We start from the raw sequence: 20,754 nt of genomic DNA, 5'->3' as shown, positions 1-20,754 counted from the left end.
ATATATGCTGTAAGAGAGGAGCAAGGATTAAGGAGCAACCTTTGATAATAAAATTTGGTATATTATCAGGTCCTGTGGACAATATAGATTATAAGGTTTTTATACTTCATAGGGCTAGACTAATCGAGATATTAGACATAGGGATATTGTATGAACTAGAAGGGGAAATATATTGGTTATTTACTTTTTTTGTAGATACATGGATACTTGAAAAATATTCAGCTAAGTAATTCGCAATTAAATTATTATTATGCGTAATTGAGTCATTAATTTTAATCGAGGGATGCTGACTATAACCCTTTCTCATTATTTTAACATAATTCCAAAATTTTTTAAGGTTTTGCTAAATTTTATTGTTAATATTACAAAGCCAGTTTGTTTTTTCCCTACATAGAAGTGATTTAGTTTCCTTGCGGTAATCTGAGAATAATGAATAGTAAAACGGATTCAGATTTTGTTTATATAATTTATTATAGTGCAATTTCTTCTTAAGAGATTTTATTAGCTGGTTAGAATGCCATAGTGGATATTTTGTAGCCTTTTTAATGGTAGTAGGTACATATAATTCTATGAGATTGCAATTGTATATAATAATAGACCAGTCATGGTCCCTAAGTGCAATAAAAAGACCAATCTTAAAGTTTTTATATGAAGACGATGTATTATCGTTTATTGACATATCATAAAATTGGAAGGTTATCTCTAATGCAGGATGAAAACTATCTTCTTTAACAAGTGGTTCCAGAGCTTTGCTAACCAGACATGATTCAATATTAGTGAGACAAAGGTTCAAGAGTTGGGCCGAAGGTTGAGTATGATTAAGCTGAGTTAAACCTCTTGCTGATACAAAAATGATTAATGATCTGGCTTTCAACTTAATATTTGATTGAACTATATTTTGGGTATGCAGTTGAGGCCAGTCAATGCCTGGAACATTAAAAACACCAATTATTATTATAATGGTTCGTTATATACAAAAATAAAAAGATGTTACACGCCAATTGTAGTTTTAGTTTTATTTTTCAAAATAGAATATTGCACCGACGAATCCAAACACTTTCAAAATATTTCTCACTCATTCCATTCGTACATCCGCCTGTCGAAATTGCTCGCAGCTCGGGCGATGAGAATTAACAAAAAATAACGTAGATTAAGTCCTTCAGTAACATTTTACTGTAAGTAAACAAAATCAGTGCGGTCTCAAACATGGCCGCCCCCAGCGAAAATGAATTTTGCCACGAGCCAGACACTGACGTCGGTAGCCGCAATTTCTAATTACAAAAAATGTCCAAAAAGTTTCAAAACAACAAATGATTAAACGGCATGGCTCTAGCTACCGACGTTACGTTTTCTATTCCACAATTACTACATGTTTCGTGAGAAGCCACCGAACGCGCCCTCCTGGTGCAGCGATCGACAGACGACGTGAGATCATGGCACTGTGTCCTTCACGCAGGGAGGGCAGTCACATGACGTCACCGACCAATCACACACACGCTTCATTCACAATACAAATCACAAGCCAATAGGAATACGCGACATACATTGAAAACAGTTTTATATACCCAGAGCCAGGGACTTTACATTCTCGTTCTCTCTCCCACACAGTGAGACAGCAGTTATCACTCAGTTCCCACGACCAGTGGTGAATCCCAGCTTTTGTCTCTGTTACCGGGGAATCACTGTTTCGTTCTCTCTCGCACTTACAGGCCTCTTATGCCTATCTCTAATACATCCCACACCAAATCCATTGTTCTAGAACCTTATGTAACAGCAATCATAATACAAATTACTTTACAAAATTAAACTTATTTAGAAAAACCTGAAAAAGTAGGCCAAAACAGGCAAAGATCCAGTACAACAGTTTATTTGTGAATAATTACATAAAAAATAGTAATGATTGCAAATGTCTGTTAAAATACAAAGTACATTCTTAAAACACACAGCAAGTACAAATATCAACCCTAAAATACATAAAAACGGTCAGATATGCTTAGCGAGACTTTTTTAAGAAATATTTACCTTCATGAAAATAGTTTAAAAGAAAAATATTTAGCTAGGAGGGCAGGGGCAACGTTACATTATTAAAGAGACATCAGAATTCACAAAAACTTATCTTCAAGGGCTTCAAAGTATGATGTGTAAACTGAAGGAGTTGTTTGAGGGGTAATATAAATATTCCCAATGAATAAAACCAAACCACAATTTACATATTGGATCCATAACATTAGGGTGATGAAACCATTGTTTTACCATTTTCAATCTAGAGAAATGATGGAAAAGTATTAACTATATAGGTGTGATGAAATGTTACAAAGTGACTAAGTTATAAGCTATACAATGCAACAAAATGGTTTCTTAGCTATAAACAAAGGGAAACAATTAGGCCTAAAAGCAGATAAATGTTACTGTCACACAGAAATGACTAACAACACAAAATGTCTGCACATACCAAAAACATTTTGCAATATGAGGTCAGTAACTGTAACCTATGCTAACATGTGGAAAAAGAAAGTTTTATTTATCCTTTATTTGTGTGTTTATTTCAAATTTTATACAAACTTAATGAAGGAATTGTTTAACACGTAAATGGGAATAACTTGTGACAAGAACGAGCGTTTAAGGGTACATTCGTGAATCAAATTGGTACTATGCTTTCAAAGCAGCACACATTTTTCATCAGTAGTGACTGTTGAAATGCATGTTGCTGCTATCAATTGTAGTATTACATACAAAATCAGGAGAGAAAAAAAGATTACAGAACATTTTTTTAGATCAGTCTCATCAAAAATAGCAGTAAATTAATAAACTGCAAACATTACGAGCTGTGATTTAACAGTGTGTATGAAAAATAACTTGTTTCACATTTACTGAATATGTGTATATTCATTACATTTATATTGTTTATGTTTCTGTAATCAAAATAAAGGTATGTACATACGTAAACACAGTGTACAATGTTACTTATTAAGAACAAATAATTAGGGAAAAACCTGGCTGAATGCTGAATGTTAATTTTTTGGTTCAGTAAAAGATTTGTTTTTACTGTTTAATAACTTGATAAATGCTAATTAATACTACAATTCTAAACGTAAATGCTGTAGTCTGATTTATTGATCTATAATCTATATAAACAAAATGCTGTGCAAACAATTTTATAAATTTTTTTTTCATAACCATTATATTAATTAAAGCAATTGACATTTTAGTGTGTGTATGAAATGAATTCTTTTCAGACAAAAATACTATTTTCACCCAAGTCATGATGTTAACATAAATTTTAAAATGTGAGGAGTGTGTACACCAAGAACCTACAATATGTATATTTTATATTATTTACCTACACTTTTTCCAGAACGAGATTTCAAGTATTTTTGATATGCTGCTTTCTTTAAAGGATCAGTAAACACTTTTGGAATAAATTTTCCCTTTAACAGCCTATTGTTGTTGTTGCACCACTGATGTACATAAAATTTAACAACAATATCTGCCACACACTCATGAAGATTGTGTATAGAACACGATATTAATCTTGTTTCAGAATTCAGAATCTTGGCCAATATCTTCTGTCTGACACCTGGCTGATAACAGATTTTTGGTAACTCAGAAGTAATAACTTTTACAATGGTATTGCAAGTGTCAGAAAATGTTGTATGTGGATGACATAGGGATTTGGCAGAGTAAGATCTTGCAATGATAATTTCATTGTTAGGCACACTGCAATCGCTTATGAGAACTTTCTTACAAGATATGCAACCTTTCAATTTTTTAAGGACTTTCCTGGCAAGATAGCCGGTCACATAAACTTTTGTGGCACGTGACAAACGTGTCTGCGGTACAGTATAGTCTACAGGAGTCTGAACATGGAATGGTGTTTCTGGACAGACAGTAGAAGATTTTACACTCCCCACCAGCTCCTTCAAAGAATCTAGAGGACCAATACAGTCATCATCCTCACAGTTAGAGCAAACAGAGTGTGCTGAGACTAAGTTATTTAAGAGCAAACCTTTGAAAGATGATTTAAAATTAGAACAAGTTGGATTGATATTTCTCACTCCGTGGCTCCTAACTGAGCCAAAGAAATTCTCCAAGGGATCTTGATTGAAGTTTCTTGGTGCAAGAAACTTGAAGTCTTCTTTCAACTTATCCCAGATATGAAGAAAACCCTTAACTGTACGAACCCAGTTTTTCACAGAAGGTGGTCTTGTTGAAGTTTTGCCATTGGTGAACTGTATTGATTCCAAGACAGGAATCGCATCTCTCCAAAACTGAACATGTGGAGAACGTGCAGTAACAGCACAGCGGAGCAACTTCCCTTCAACAGCATGGATACGTGTACCATTGACACTGTCAAAAAGTTTATCCATGAAGAGAAGAAAATCTGCTGTGTCAATGGCACTTTTCTCTAATCTCCCATCAAAATCACCTGCAACAGTTCATTATTGAAAAATATTAACTGTGAAGAAGCACACAATACACAAATGAACACACAAAATAAATGAAAACATCTGCCAAAACATTTTTACTGTCAATAATGTAATCAAGTGAGAGTACCATTTCAATCTCACATAAGTTTTATTTCATTGCTTCAATTTTAAGATTGAAGGTACTACCCCTTCTCACCAAATGGGGTTTTTTTCATTGTGGGAAGATTTTGGGAGTAATTACAACACAGTCAGAAATAAAAAGTTATTTGTTTATTGACCACTTTCATTAATATTGTAAATTATTTTTAGAAAATGCAATTACTGAGGCTATTTCCAAAAAAAAATAGTTATCAAGGCTTTTTAACAGTGTATAACTTTTGAGTATTAATTGTAGAATCAAAATATGAAAATTAAGGCCTATGTGCAATCAATTAAAATATTCTATAGAAATAAAAATTTGGGTTTCTTTGTGTTTTTTATACTGAAGTTTAACTATGTATCTGTAACACTCAACAATACAATCTGCTGCAGTTCTTTAAAGAACTTTTATCCCACTGTTCTGATTACATGAACAACAAATGAATATTGAGGGATAAAATGTAAGTACGTACCCCACTCTGCAAGCAGCCGCATTGTAGACGACAATCGTTGACTGAAGACCTGTGTGCAATTCTTCACTTTCATTTTCTTGATTTTTGCAAGCACAACATGCTCTTCCGTTAGTTTCGGGCATGCTCTCAAGTCATCTCGATGATGACGACTGTCTACTTCGTAAAGTTGGAGAACATGCCTCCACGAAGCTACTTGCTGACCTTTCTCCCAAATGAACAGGACATCTTTGGTGAGCAAATTGTTTCTTATCCCCTTTAAAAGATGTGGAGGATCAAATAAGGGAATTATCTCTTCTCCATTAATTACCATTCCTGAATTACGATTTTCTATGCCTTTCCTCTTGCACATCTCATCACTTTCTTTTAGAAGGTAATTTATGGCAGCTTGGTTTGACGTACCTTGGTCACAGATAGTGCCAACAACTTTAAGCCCAGTCTGTTGAACAGCTGTGACAACATCTTTAATACAGCGAACTAGGTCAGTGGTTTTGGTTGAACCTTCAATGAATGCAAATGCAATAGGCTGTTTCCAACGTTTTTTAAGGCCACGTACCATAAAAACTAATGCATGGTCTGCAAACACTGGTTTCCGTTCTCCATTGCCAAAATCTTGGAATCCTACAATAACATCACCATTCTCATCATAGTGTATGTTAGGCTGAAGACTCAGCTCGTCAAATACAAGAGTGCAGTATCTGTCCTTCGGAGTAAGTCTTGCCACAGCTTTCTTTAATTGCTCCATTACATGCACATTGACACCAGGATCAAAATGGAAATTTCCCAGAACTTTTGTCAGTGTTCTCTTGGATGGCAAAGCAAAGTACTTTGATAACAACCTGTAGCCCTTATTACTCTGCTTTGACAGTGCAAGGGCAAGAAGTTTATCATCTAATGTAAACCTTCTACCTTTGGGAATCACTTTTTGTGATTTCAGCTGCGACAAGAAGAAACGATACGTGACGTCATTAACTCTGTTTGCAATGTAGTCAAACATTTTTGAAGTAGCAAATTTCTCAGCAAGCTTTACTCTTGTTCTATAGTTTTTGACCCTCCCAGCCAATATTGCCTTATTGTGTCTTAGTTTAATTGCATCTTGGTATAGCCTACGAGCTTTAGGAGTCAGTACTTTTTGCCGAGTTACACTGACATTTTTCAACAAAGATTTGCAAACAGTGTGCTCAACATCTGAAAAATAAAAGTAAAAAGTATCTACATCAATACAATTTGCCTTGGTTAAGTAAATAAAACCCTATGTACAATAATTAATTACCAAATTTGTTATTTTAGTTGGAAGGTGCAATAATTTTTTAAGATATCTAATTTCATTACTTTACAATTAAATTTGTTTGAGTGCCAGCTGTGCTTTAAACTATATTTATAAATTACCAAGTTGTGGTTGAAATGAAAATATTTAGCTTCTTACAATTTGGGTTGTCACTTAGTCCACAATTAATGTGTGCTGTGTAATTTACAACACTGATTTGCTTATGAGTTCCAAACTGTTTGCGTTAGTTTAAAATTTCTATGAATTATGCCATTCGTTATAGATTACGCATCACATTTAGCTTCTCAACTTCGTTAACCTCTCACTATACATAAAAATGCAAAAGTACTCATACTGTAAATTGTCAATGCTGTTGTAACATTGTTTGCTAAATCCTATATAAATTGCTGAAAACATTTCACTGGTAATAGACATAGGTAAACGACTTATTTTATAAATGCATGCTATAATAATAACTTAGATAAATTGATTAAGACAAAAATGTGTGGCACACCCAATTAACATAACATTTTCTTTTTAATATTTGCTGTAGGTATTGTTTTATAAGACAATAGATTTTTCTGCAATACAGCTTTGAAAACTAAGGAAAGCACATAAAGTCATAAAATACCTTGTTTAATATGCCATTTTGAATGGTCCAAACACATATTTAGTTATAGTGAGGTTTTTGTAATATAGAGATTTTTATATAAGATTTTACTGTATATTTCTATACCACTGCAAATTTATATTATAACTTACGCATACATGTAGTGTGAAAATACTTTAATAAAAACAAGACAACATTAGTTATTAAAATGGTAAAGGCAATAATTTCATTGCCAGAAAACCTGAAATTAAGGAAAAAGTGTAAGTAAACATGGAGCAATCTGTTGTGAATATTACTTCACTGGAACAAATGTTATGAAATGCTTTGAGGAATAGTACTTATGTATGTGTTCGCTGGGCAGTTTGCAAATGTAATGTACATAACACGGGTTGTAACTGTGTTTACACTATAAAATACTGGGAAAAAAAGAAGAAAAAAGACAACCTAAGGCAGTTACGATTACTCTTGAGGTTAGCTATATCAAATTTAAATTAAACTCTGGTCGATGACCAACTCACTATGCTCCTTTGAAGGCTCCTCACTGAATCCTGTACTTTTGACATCCTCACGCACAGCTGGTGAACTACACGGCTCCAATGGTTGTATGCCATCCAACATTTCCTCAACTCGAATTTCCGGCATACTGATATTTTCCTCTGCTCTTGTTTCTACTGCAAAACAATAAGTAATATTGCAATAAAATGTATCACATAAGTGCAGGCAAGCTTAAACTACAACACTATGTTTTGTAGTAAAGTTTAATTAACTCATCACACCTTGACAATCCTCACGCACAGATAATGAACTGCATGGCCCCAGCAGTTGTATGCCATCACAACTTTCTTCAATTCCAACTGTGCAACTCCTGCTGTCGTTGTTGGCCTTTGCAATTATCCCAGCTGTAATACGACAACATAAACATTACAATTTATCACTGCATCAACTTAAGGCCGCCGCACACAGTACAACATTATATGCTAGTTTACTTACTAGTTTACTGAATATTGTAAGGAATACGGTAGGTACTGTGTGAGGCAGGCTTGAGAATATGGAAAAATTATTTTTATCATTTCAATTAAGTATATTCTGAAAGGCTGCTTCATACAAAATACACACTAACCATTCATAGAACCAGCTTCTTATAAATGCTTATCATCATTGCCATACGAGGCACAAAACGGGGCTCATCATATTAAAATGGGTCAAATAACTTGTACAACTGACTTGTTAAGTGAAACATTCACAAATAAGCAACTTCCAGTGTATGCGTCCAAACATCCTTACAAACAAACCAAAATTAAAAATGTTGTGAAACATGCATGTAAATGATATGCATAGGCCTAGTGAACAATAGTGGTAAATTTTCACAATATCAGTACAAATGTGTTTTAAAAGTTAGGTACTTATGCTTTTTGTTACTTGACAATTCTGTCTCAAAAAAAGCCATTACCTAACTATCCATCCACACTGTGAAGTTTTATACATACATATATATATTATATATTATATATATATATATATATATATATATATATATATATATATATATATACACACACACACACACACACACACTATATAACTTAGGACGTAAGCTATTCAAGTATAACTATTCCATCATTTTAAATTTAAAACTTTTTAAAAGAACTTAGGATTTCGATACTTCTCAATAACATTTTCAAAGTGAAAAAAACTTTCCTTTTACATTAGAACAGGATAGTCATTTTAAATATCTAACAAAGATATAAAATAAGTACATACAAACAACTGCAGCTTCAAGACAATCTAGGCCTACACATTACAAATATTACAAACAATATGTAGGTACCATTAAGGTGTATTCAAAATAACCTACCTGTGATATCAAGGGGATAGAGGAATGAATTTTCCTTCACAGACTTTTCATGGAATTCTGAAATCAAATTCAAAGGTATGATATTGAAAATGCCAGGAGAATTTACACTTACTAAATGGGCCAGTTCACAAGCAGTAGAATAAACACACAACTACTTAAGCATACTGTGGTAAAGTTTTTTCACATAAGTTAGGCCATAATAATTTGGTCTTCATGAATTATGTAACAAATTGTGCCTACATGTGTTACATTCATTCAGTTCAACAGTTATTCTTAAGTCTATTTTTAACATACAAAGGCACAGTCTATCAGTCAAAAATTTTGGTTTACAAATTAAGACTACCGTACCTACAAGAGGGTTGCAAAATAAAATTAATTTGAAAGTGTTGGTGCACAAACTTTCAAGAATAAATAGTACCTAACTAGCCTATATCTTTCAAATTCAAAATTATTTTCAGTTTTCTTGGTTTCTATGAGCCATAACAATTCCTTTTCCCACATTTCTTCTAGAAAATATTTTACTTTTTAACTTGCTGAAAGCATTTGTGTCCAAGCAAATAATTATTAACTTAACTAATAAAATTGTCATTGAGTCCGACAAAGTCATTGTTGGTAATGTATCAATAATAATAGTGCTTGCCTATTTTATCAATTCAGTATTTATCTAGTTTGGCCCCTCTTCCTTAAAAAGAGAGATAAAAATACCACAACACTTTTCTTATTTTATTTAGCGCAAATATCCTCCATTTATAGCAAAAGGTGGACATACGAAATTCCCACTCTGTTCGGAGAAATTAGGATCACTGATTACATTATTAAGCATGGGCATTGATGCGGTAGCCACCATGTTGTCATTTGTTTACATTTTTATTTACATAACATTTTCTGTCTATTTTATCATTTAAGAGCCTCATAAAATTATCCTGTGTACTTGATCGTGTGTTATACATGATGCTTTTTTTTTAGTGGTGGGGTGGGGCGGAGCGGAGCGCTGACGCGTTTTGCGAAACCTGACGTAATTTATGTTAAACATAAAAAATCAATTTTTTTACTTAATTTATCTTTTACGTAATTACTCAAAAACCACACTCACAGACTTAGAAACAATAGCAATTAATGTCCATTGGCACCTTACCAAACAGGTACTGTAAACTTTCACATCAACGGTGATTTTTCCAAATCGGGTCGGAATTCCGTATGTGCGCCATTTGTGTGCCATTTATGGCACTAAATATAAATTGTTTCAGATTGTTATCTTTATTTTTATGGTAGAGGGCTCAAACTAGATAAATACCCTGTAATCAAGGTATAACAGTATTAAAAGTAACATGTGTTCAAATTACTTTACCTAATATAAAAATTGTTGCTTTATGTTAGGGCCTAGGTACTTAATATAACCAAATCACATTTTAATTCATTCATTAGGATATGCAAAAGAATTATAAGAAAATAAATCCTATAAACAACAAATATCAGTTTTTGGTACTAATAGGCCTAAGTGTAATTGTTGGCCTATGCACCAGTTATTTTGGTTTATTCTACGGGTAGATATAAGCTTGATTTCTTAGTTTTATTATGACAATGAAGAAATCATTATAGTCAATGATAACTTCATTCACTGCAACATTTTTCTATAAACTGCTTGTGAATACATACTTCAGACTGCAGACTACGAAGGGGCTAAAATTTGACATCTACACCAAATCATTATTGTAATAAGCAAATCAAAACAATACTGGAGCAGTATGGACCATTCCAGGTGCCGATAATATCACTAACATCTATTGATTTGGGTTTACTTCTGATAATTACACAATGTTCGAGGGGGTTATAAGGATGGAAAAAGGGGGGGGGGGGGGATCGGATACCACGATAAAATGTGACCCTGTAGGATTCATGAAAACATAAATTTTAGACAAATATTACAATTTACAATTCTAAAGACTGAAGAATAGCATAATGTAAGTTTTTACAGAATTCACTCACCTGGAAGATGTGTCGGCAAAGAGTAAATTTTGAGACTCTTTGAACCAGCATTCTTGCACTGTTCGTTAAAATGTCGGTCGCATACAAGATAGGTATCATAAACCTTTTTCCTCTCAAGGCCTTGCAGTTTTGGATTTATTCTCTGAATCCACAAGTCAAAAACATCTACGTTTTTAAATGGAAAACGGTGGCGCACAGAAATTTTGTCACTACACAAGGGTACACAACAAGGTCTCTTTCGCACCATTATTATTTTCTTACACTACTTGCAAAAAAATACAACACTGCAAAAAAGCCGTGTACGAAAACAAAATCAAAATCGTCAAACTAATACACTTCACGTGTTCAGCATTCCAACAAATTTTTGCAAATTGCCGCCATAGCTAAATTTTCACAAGCGTGGGAAGAAAAAGTAAACAAACACTACTGCTTGAAAACACTCTGGCGGGTGTGAACAGTACTAAAATTTCTATATACGCTGCTGCTATAAGTATATACGTATGCTATACGTACTCTACGTCATCACTCGCCCACGCGCGCACACTCCCTAGCGGTCAGCGGAGGAACTTCTTTCCATACAAGTCAACCAACTTAATGCAAACTAAAGTCTCTTAGAACACTTAAAATATTAATAATAAAATAATAGTATGGCCGTTTTATTTCCAACTAAATAGTAAATATAAAAGTATTAAACACAACAACAATAAAAACTTACTTTCAGTGCCCATTGCCAACTTAACAATACGTTAAAAACTTAAGTTACCCTATTATAAAAACATTAAAATGAAACAAATATAGCCAAATAAAAATAACTTTTATAAAAGTATCATAAAAATAAAATAGTCTTTGCAATGTCATGAGGCCGTCACCCAGCACGGGCCTCAAAATTCTAACTATTTGGCTAAAAGTTGATTTTGTTTAATTCATACACCACTCAGTAATCTGAGATGATTCTGTGTCATATTTATAATCATCATTAAAATGTTACAAGCCTTATGTTTCTCAAGCTGTAGGTAATATAAAAAAATTAGAGCCATATTCTGTCTTTTGTAAGGTGAGGAAATTGAATAAAACTGGAATTAATCAGCTGCTTAGTGCCCTGAGGGTTATGGAATAAAATTGCACCTACCTATGAATAATTACATTTTTTATGTCACTAGTATTTGAAAACAATTAAATATATCATAATTATAAACAAAACATATTAACATTTTGTGAAATTTAAATGCATGAGAGCCTACATTTACTTTTTTTTAATAAGCTAAATGTCTTGTTGACAGCAATATTATTAGAGATGATAAAACGACACAACCAGAGATACTTATTGGAATCTGCCCAGCCCTACAGTAATATGTTGGTGTGTGTGTGAGTGTGTGAGTGTAAGAGTGTGAGAGAGTGAGAGAGTGTGAGAGAATGAGAGAGAGAGAGTGTGTGAGTGTGTGTTTTAAAGATGCGCAGTACAGACAATAAACACCTGGAATCAGAGATTTAATTTTAAGAACTTACCTCCTTCCTGATTTTCTTGTCTTCTGTCTGATTTATAAGTTTATGAACAATAACTGATGTACGTTTAGCCTGTAAAAAAAGAAAGAAAAAAAAAGGACCAAAACCACGTTTTATGTTCGCAAAATTGACTTAGCAATGTCTTGAAATACTATATGTAAATGGTATCCTCACATACCAAAACAAAAATTTCCATAGCCAAGGGCGGTGTTTAAATTTTATGTAATAACGAGTAATGATATTTCAAATTATTTGTTATATTAATCACAATTCCACTCCTCTGTAGTACTAAAACAAAACAAAAATGAATTCATTTAGAAATTAATGTTTTACGTAATTTTTTTTCTTTTGCTGGTTGATAGGGGGGAGGGGTAAGGTAGGGAGGAAGTCCTAATTCCTTCGCCAAGATTCAACAGATACACCAGCCTATTTAGAAAATGTACCGCCACTCGGTGCTCTGCACCTACACAATTTGCCAAAATTCTCCAGAATTTACACTAAATTCTCCAAAATTTCTTAAATTTTAACAAAAAACCAAACTTAAGTCCTCCAGGACGAGGAGCCGTCCGTCATCTTGATTTGTGACGTCACGCGGCCGTTTTTTGGTCAAATTTTCTCAAAATTCCTCAAAAATGACTTTATATCCCTAGAAATGTCTCTATTTCGAGGGACAAATTCCTGTTCTGTAGGCAAATTTCCCGTTTTATTCCTCAAAAATACAAAAAAAAAAAAATCGAAATACCGCAAAATATTTTTGCCTTAGAAAAAACGAAAATTCCTAAAAGTGGCTTAGACCCCTGAAAGCAAGCCACTCTACGTCGCCAAGGTCATGACCTTGACCTTGATGTAAACAGGAAATTCTTTAGTTTTTTACCAAAAAATTACAAAAAAATCTTAAAAATAATAAAATTGTTACTTCAAACGTTTAGTTACCTAAACCATTTCGATCCTTGGTTGGATTCCCGGTGAGAGTGAACATGTAATTTATTATTTAAAATATAAAAAATTCGTAATTACAATTTAATTAAATTTTAATAAACAATATTCCTTACGTCACACCCCATCATCTTGGATTCTAGAAACTTACGTCATTTTCAATAGTTACATCACGTCCATCATCTTTAAAAGCCATAATTTTTATGATAGGAAATCGGGGCAAAATTTGAAATTTATAAAAAAAATTATATAATAATATTATTTTAATAAAAAATAATTGAGTGATCGGTTTGAGCCTTCAATGATGCAAAACAGAAAATGTGATTAAAAATAAATTACCAAAAAAATTAGTGTTTCGAGAAATTAAAACAAAATAATTACAAAATAAAAATTTATTAGGTACCTAAATTCTAAATTCTACTCTACTACAGGTACACTTGCTTAAATTAGTAATCTATAATATGCAATTAGTTCTGCAAGTGCTTGAACTGACTAAGCTTCAATCGGTTTACTGAAGACAGAGACCAGACGTCAAGTTCGTATTCAGCTCTCAATATGTAGTACTGTTTCAAAACCTCTTTGTTTTGATAAAACATTTTCATGGACACTCGCCCTTTAGTAAGCGTAAAAACATGTCCCGTCGTTCTATTTGCTTGAAATTGATTTTATTGATACTGTAGATCAGAAATTTCAGATACTGTGTCTTGTCTGCTTGAAATATGTAATATTTGTTGGAAATACTAAAAAAAAAAAAAAAATCGAAGAAAGAGGTATTTTGGTCCGAAGACACTTGGTCTAAACGCCTAACATCGTACAAGACCTGACTGGAAGGTATTCTAGGTATCGAAAAATTACACCCATCGTGGGCACAACGTCAACGTATTTATTTAGTCAGACAGCTATCTTGTATGCAGTTCATTTTTTTTTTGTAGAGAGAATGATTAGTAAATTTACGATAAGTTATGGGAAATCTGTATTTGAAATTTATTTTAAGCTTTAGTTACTCTTATCACTGGCCGATACTCCAACCGAGGAGGAAAATCCATCGAGTCAATTATCACATTTATAAGCAATTTTTAATGATTTTTAGATATTTTTTTCCCAAATTTTTAGCTTTAATATTACAACATTTCAATATGATGGTGAAGATGGATGAATGTAGCTTTCTGGCGGCTGGTAGACAAGGAATTTAAGCGGTTTTTAAATTTTTCAATATATTTAATAAATGTTTTTATCAGAATTTTTACATTGTTTCATTTATCAGAGATCGAATCAAGGATAGGAATTTATTGAGTCAATCCGGATATTAATGAGTGATTTTTTGGATGAAATTTTGTTTTTTTCCCGAATTTCTAGCTAAATAATTACAGAATTTTAAGATGGCGGCCAAGACGGCTGACAAGATGGTGATGGGTTCCACGGTGATAATTACTAGTACTGTACTTTAGTGGGTAAAAATTGAATCAATATGGCGAAATAACACTCTAACAGATGGTATGTGTGTTATATGACACTTGTATCGATTACTGAAAACAAGTCGGCAGCAACGTCCTCGAGCATATGATGTGTGTTAACAATCGCTTCTGAGAGCAAGTATTGCAAATAAGGATGGCAGCAACGTCCTCTAGCAGGAGATGATATTATTCCTTCAAAATAAAATATTACAAGTCTGAATATTGATGTTTTTTATGTATGTCTTATTTTTTCTCAGTCTCAGTCTCGTAAATGTTGATACCCTGCGGTCAAAGGCGAATGTTTTCCAACCCAGAGGTCCGATGTGCCTTGATTCTAATCACCTCGGTTCCAATGTATTTTTTATAAAAAAATAATTGCATATGTAAATAAGTTCCACAATAACATTGGTAGGTAATGGAACATCGACCTTACGTGCAAGAAACAGACATGCTGGTGGTCTCTAGGAACAAACCGCAGAAAAATAGATGCTGGTATCCAAGATGGCGGCCTCCAACAGACGACAATAAAATGGCGGTCTTGCTGTCAGAATCGAAAACAAGTTACTGATTTAATATCCAATATGGCGGACATGTCATAATTTAACATGGTGACCATAAAGGGTGCTCGATATCAAGATGGCAGAATTCAAGATGGTGACTGAGGTCAAAGTTCAAGGACAAAGTCATTCAATATGGCGGCCGTGATGTCACAATTGAATATGTTGGGCACTGTCACCTCGCACATCAACATGGAACCTGTCCCAGCTCCGGCCAATATATACTACTTTTAGTTAAGTTACTTTTGCGATTGCTCCACGGGCAACATTATTATATAAGCATAACTGAACTGTGTAGGTGAATTTCTGTGATAATTGTGTTTAATAAGGAAGGGCGTTTCTTTATAATTTACCTATAAGTCAGGCGAGAAAACTGCCTAGGTGGTTGAGTGCTGGCCATATAATACAATAATGTGTTTTTTAACAAATATTTGCTAGCGAAAATTCACTGTTTAAAGAGTGAAGACTTTGAAAACAATATAATATGTAAAATGTGCATAAATTTGAATTGTTATGAAAACCATGAACTGGAACACATTTAGAAAATGGCCTTCTACTAAGACAATCCGAGTTCAGTTCTTGGTAGAGTAAAACTCGAAGTATTTGCAAGTACTTTTGGTGTATCCAATCAATAACTTGACACGAAAATAGTTTCCTACAGTTCTTTAAAATAGGTATCCTAAGAGTAGGTTAGTATTTTTCTTACCTGTTCCGAAGCAAAGTTACACACTAGCACAACTGACAGGAGTTGCCAAGAGTACCAAAACACCCATAAAGGGCATATTTGGTTCCAATTATTATTATGAATGTCACTATTTCCCATGTAACTGTCTACAATACAGTACATACTTTGAGTGATTATTGCAAAACAATAAGCCATATATGCGAACACCTGAACCGAAAAAGCGGAGTTGATACTCCCCGTTAAATCACAAAGATAGCAATGTATTTTCCTGTATGATTTTACAAGTAAATGTTGAAACATTTTTCGAGAATGTAAAGGGAAAACAAGCGAACTGAACACTGGGTTTCTCAACAAGAAATCCGGCGAAGATGCTACTCTGCAACACAAATCAAGATTCAAGTTAAGTGTGCCAAGTTGGTACCCCAACAGAAGAACCAAGTTAAAGAAAATGAATAGAACAACGAAATTCACAGCAAAGAAGTAACTAGCTGAGACGCGTAACATAAGCTCATAGACCGTATAAGAAATAAGCTCGTTCCAGACAACATACACATGATAAATCAACGGGACAAACAAGCCAGACATAAGCATGAAAACTATCAAGATTAAGTATTTCCTATCAGCGATGCGAGCATGCCCAACGCACTCACAATTTCCTGAGACGTGCTGCAAGAGTTCGAAAATATGTTTACTTTTTATGAGTGTTGACATGTATGACGATACTGATACCAGGAAGTGCATGACAGCGACCGCTGCCGTCATCTTCAGAAACAGAGACTCCAGATTCACGTTCAAAAAGAACACTGAAAATGATATGGTTTTCAGAGTGAACGCTGTGCTGAACACGACGATGGTGAAAACCAGAGAAAACGTTGAAAACTCCAACTTAATATCATTTAAACTCTTTCTTGGACGGAAAGGAGCTAGCCCAAAACATTTAGAAACGTAAAAAACAAATGCGAAGACAGAGAAACTGTTTGAAAATATCCGTATGCAAGCCATGGTACCCGGCTGACTGACATATATTTCCTTCCTAGCCAGGTGCGATGGTTCACACGGTTTCGTTTGGCGCACAAACGTGGCAACGATTTGATGCTGTCAATAACCCGTCACAGCAATTCACGCTTTCTGTATTGATATTCTATATGGCACAGAATACGTGCAGCAGGGTCATCAATATTCAACAGCATGTGTAGCGGAATTATACTGAATCTTCCGAGCGAATAAAAAATTACGTTTCCTACACCTTAATATCTGCAATGAATAAAAAAACATAACTGTAGTCAAAACCTCTAGGAAGGAATATTACAGATTTTAAACTATCCAAACACAAGATGTTTACACTGAAATATTTTTAATTCATGTATACACTAACAATTTGCTTTAATATAAAGGAACATCTGTAACTTCAAACGAACTTCCCCAATACTCATTTTTGGAATATCCCTAAAGAGACAAAGTTTAATGTTGTTGGAACATTGCTATTCTAATGCTTTTACATTTAAATTGGTTATGCTAAGCACCAAAGCTGAGACAAATTTATTGAGATTTTAATTGAAATAGGCCTAATAGTTCTGCTTTATTTATGATAGTTGATTTACTGATAAAATATAATTATTGCCTGTGAATTTGAAAGCCAAAGTTTAATTATTGGTTGATAGTGTTATAAGAATAAATGGTAAAAGGGAACCAAACGAAAAATCCCTTTAGGCACAGCCTACAGGCGTAGGTAGATTCCTGAAAACCTAATTCTTCTGGAAATATTATAAACTTCTGGAACATTTTAATAATTTAATGTACTTAACATTTATGTGTTATCCAATATTGCAAATGATCGATTAAATATTTTTAATTTTTCAACCCAATGAATGCAGCATTGATTAGCTTAGAACGAAAGTAGTTATGCAATTATTTTAACCTTAAAAAACTATTTTTCATCCCTTTCACTAGTATAATAATAATAATGTATCTTATAACTGTAACTTATAACTGTTCCGAGACCCATAACTGAAATATATTTCAGGAGAATTGAAGGAATACCCTTTCTTTCATGAATTGTACTCGACGTTTGCATTGTTGGAATGATTGAGAGAAGTCGCGCAGTAGAAACTTTTCCTGCAATAATAGAAGAAGAGAGAACAATTCGTCAAGTTTTTTCATATGATTTAGTGAATGTGGCAGACCATCTGGAGCTCCTGAGAATAGTTGCGTTAACCCCAGCCACCCCTTAAAAAAAAAACGATCGAATTTTGTGGCTTCCATCTGCAACGAAAACGCCTTACAAAGAGCAGAAATTTGCCCAAACCACATGAAAATACTGAAATTGGTGACAACGCAACAAAAATAATCCCTCAAATAACAGAGGTAAAACAAACTCACTCGTCACGTCAAATCCTACGATGAAGTGAATGTTCCAGACCGTCTGGAGATCCTGAGAAGACAGGTATTAACCCAAGTAACCCTAACTGGTACTGAGGTAGAGATACACAGAACTGTAGCAGAGCCAAGAGATATTCAGCCAACACCCAAAAAATCAATTGAGTTCTGCGGCTTTCACATGCAGCGAAGTCTTACTGCGATGAGAGGGAAAGTGCCTGAAGTGGAGCGATTTGCATTTTTTGTAATCACGGGTGATAACATATACAACGCGTCTCATTGCAACAACAAAATCATTTGAATGGGCGATTTCCGAAAAAAGTGTAGTATGCACATCCAAAATGAAAATATCAGTCAGCATGTTGAAAAATGTGACAGACATTTTAACAGAAACACCGTTTGTACCGCGTTTCCCGAAAATGACCATTACTGACGATATGAAGAAACTTTATTTCTCAGATGAAGATCAATTGATCAATATTGTCTTAATTTGAAATAAAGATTTTTTGTTCGATATTTAATTTGTTCATTTATTATTAATTAGTCTTGCGAAACACATAAAAAAATATTGTATCAAGAATTTGATTACGCATATTTTACAAAATTTTAATACTTAAAATCATATAATCTCTTATGGCCCAAACTTAAAATATTCCTTCTGAATTTTTATTATTAACTATTGTATACTGACACAATTTAACTATTGTATACTAACACAATTTCTCTGCTCTGTGAGCAAAGGTTAAAAGAACAATGTTTTGTTCATCGAGTGAACGTAATGGGTAGCCTACGATGTACAAGAATGGTGGACAATATCCGAACACACCCGAAGAATTCACTTCGGCTAATGTCGGGATTTTGTTTACGTTTTGTAAATGTTGCGCGGGAATTTGAGTAAGTCTGTAAGCATAGCACAATTAACAGTGATTTAGAAAACTTGTTCGAAAAATGCGTTAGGAAAATTGATTATTTCGTGGGGTTTGTTGACACAGAATATGGATATTTTATCAAAATTATTTCATAACAAGCAGAAAATATTCACCTGGCTGGTATTTTTTTCCGAGGATTTGCATTCTTACATTTGCTATTGGTGTCATTCCAACCACCCATAAGGACTCTCTATGATGAACACCTGTAATGGGAAAACTCTGATGGTGTCATTAATTAAATTACTTATTTCATATGCACCTAAATCGCAATAATATTTGATGGTGCTATTAATGAAACACTAATTTCATATTTTACATTTCACTCAAATTGCTTACCTGTATCTGTATAGTTTCCAAAAGATAAAAAATGTCAGCAGCTATTAATAGAATGACTTCATAAATTCCGTTCTAAATACGAAGTATGGAAATAATTTATCATCAAGTATTTTATGTGAAATGACCAAAGCTTTTGCTATTAGTAATTAAATTAATACAGAAATGTTATTTATAACATAAATAGTTGCCAAACTGTATTATTGTAAATATTTTGTTACTCCAGAACTAATGCTGTTCCATATTAAGTCCAGGAAGTTCATTAAGTTACCTTCTTAACAGGGCAAAATAATTGAATATTACTTATGGTAGTCATTCTATAAAACTCAACAGCTTTTAGAAAAGTTTTACATAGTGTTATTGTTGTATGGTCTATGTATATATATATATATAAATATATATAAATATAAATATAAATATATACGTGTGTGTAGACACACACTTGCTGGGAACGTTTTCAAAAACTAAAGAATCACTAACTATGTTACATATTGCATATGCATATGCTTACAGTTGTTAAACCCCTTAAGTAATTAAAAAAAAAAACACTGAAATATATATTTTTAAGGATTAAGTTAAAAAAAATGGTGTTATCATCTGTCCTTTTAAATGGTGTTTGTGTTAATTCGAATGATAGTGACAGTACAAATCATTCTTGTGATGTTCGTAATTTATTGTGTGTAAGTTATGTGTATAAAAAACACATAAAATATTGAATAATATATATTTATAAATAAAAAATCAAATATCTCCACACTTATGATCCACCAAAATTCCACTAAATTTATTACTTCCTACTATGTTAGAGGATAAGCATATATAATATTTTGTGGGTTCAAGGCAAAAAAGTATTGTAAATGGCTATAATTTTTTTTTCGGCAGCTTACAATAAATAAAATCAATCAAACATATGTTAAATACTAAAATATTGTAACATATTTTTAATACCTTAGTACACATAACAAGCAAAACTCAATTTAATTTGGCACAAGCATGAATCTACGCTAACATTGACTTAAATTTAGATTAAACATCCAGTGTATGAAATTTTAATGGCCTTCAAGAGCCTCTATTTAGAAGCAGTATAATATAGAACATGTTTACTCTAACATCACTCTCACATGATTATGAAATATTTCTGTAAAATTATGTCCTACACAGGCTGTTGCATTTATGTTCAATGTTTGGTAGATAATTACCTTACAGACAAAAAATTACAAAGTTGAAC

General features: G+C 33.3%; 1 protein-coding gene across 2 annotated transcripts; it reads right to left on the bottom strand.

Moving 5' to 3' along the window:
- Window positions 1-1,001: 1,001 nt before the first annotated feature.
- Window positions 1,002-11,160, bottom strand: LOC134533179 (uncharacterized). 2 transcript variants are annotated; one of them, XM_063370547.1, is made up of 6 exons: window positions 10,754-11,159; window positions 8,768-8,824; window positions 7,689-7,811; window positions 7,431-7,583; window positions 5,039-6,223; window positions 1,002-4,426 (listed from the first exon to the last, which is right to left on the bottom strand). In XM_063370547.1, exons 1-6 carry the CDS (start codon window positions 10,998-11,000, stop codon window positions 3,333-3,335), a joined length of 2,859 nt encoding a protein of 952 aa, XP_063226617.1. In that variant the 5' UTR covers window positions 11,001-11,159; the 3' UTR covers window positions 1,002-3,332. The 2 variants fall into 2 exon arrangements, with proteins under 2 accessions (XP_063226617.1, XP_063226618.1); XM_063370548.1 differs by lacking the exon at window positions 1,002-4,426 and having other exon boundaries at window positions 4,788-6,223; window positions 10,754-11,160.
- Window positions 11,161-20,754: the final 9,594 nt, after the last annotated feature.

Source organism: Bacillus rossius, chromosome 6 (genome assembly GCF_032445375.1).
Source record: "Bacillus rossius redtenbacheri isolate Brsri chromosome 6, Brsri_v3, whole genome shotgun sequence".
NCBI lineage: Eukaryota > Metazoa > Arthropoda > Insecta > Phasmatodea > Bacillidae > Bacillus > Bacillus rossius.
This window is presented reverse-complemented; position numbering and strand designations above follow the sequence as displayed.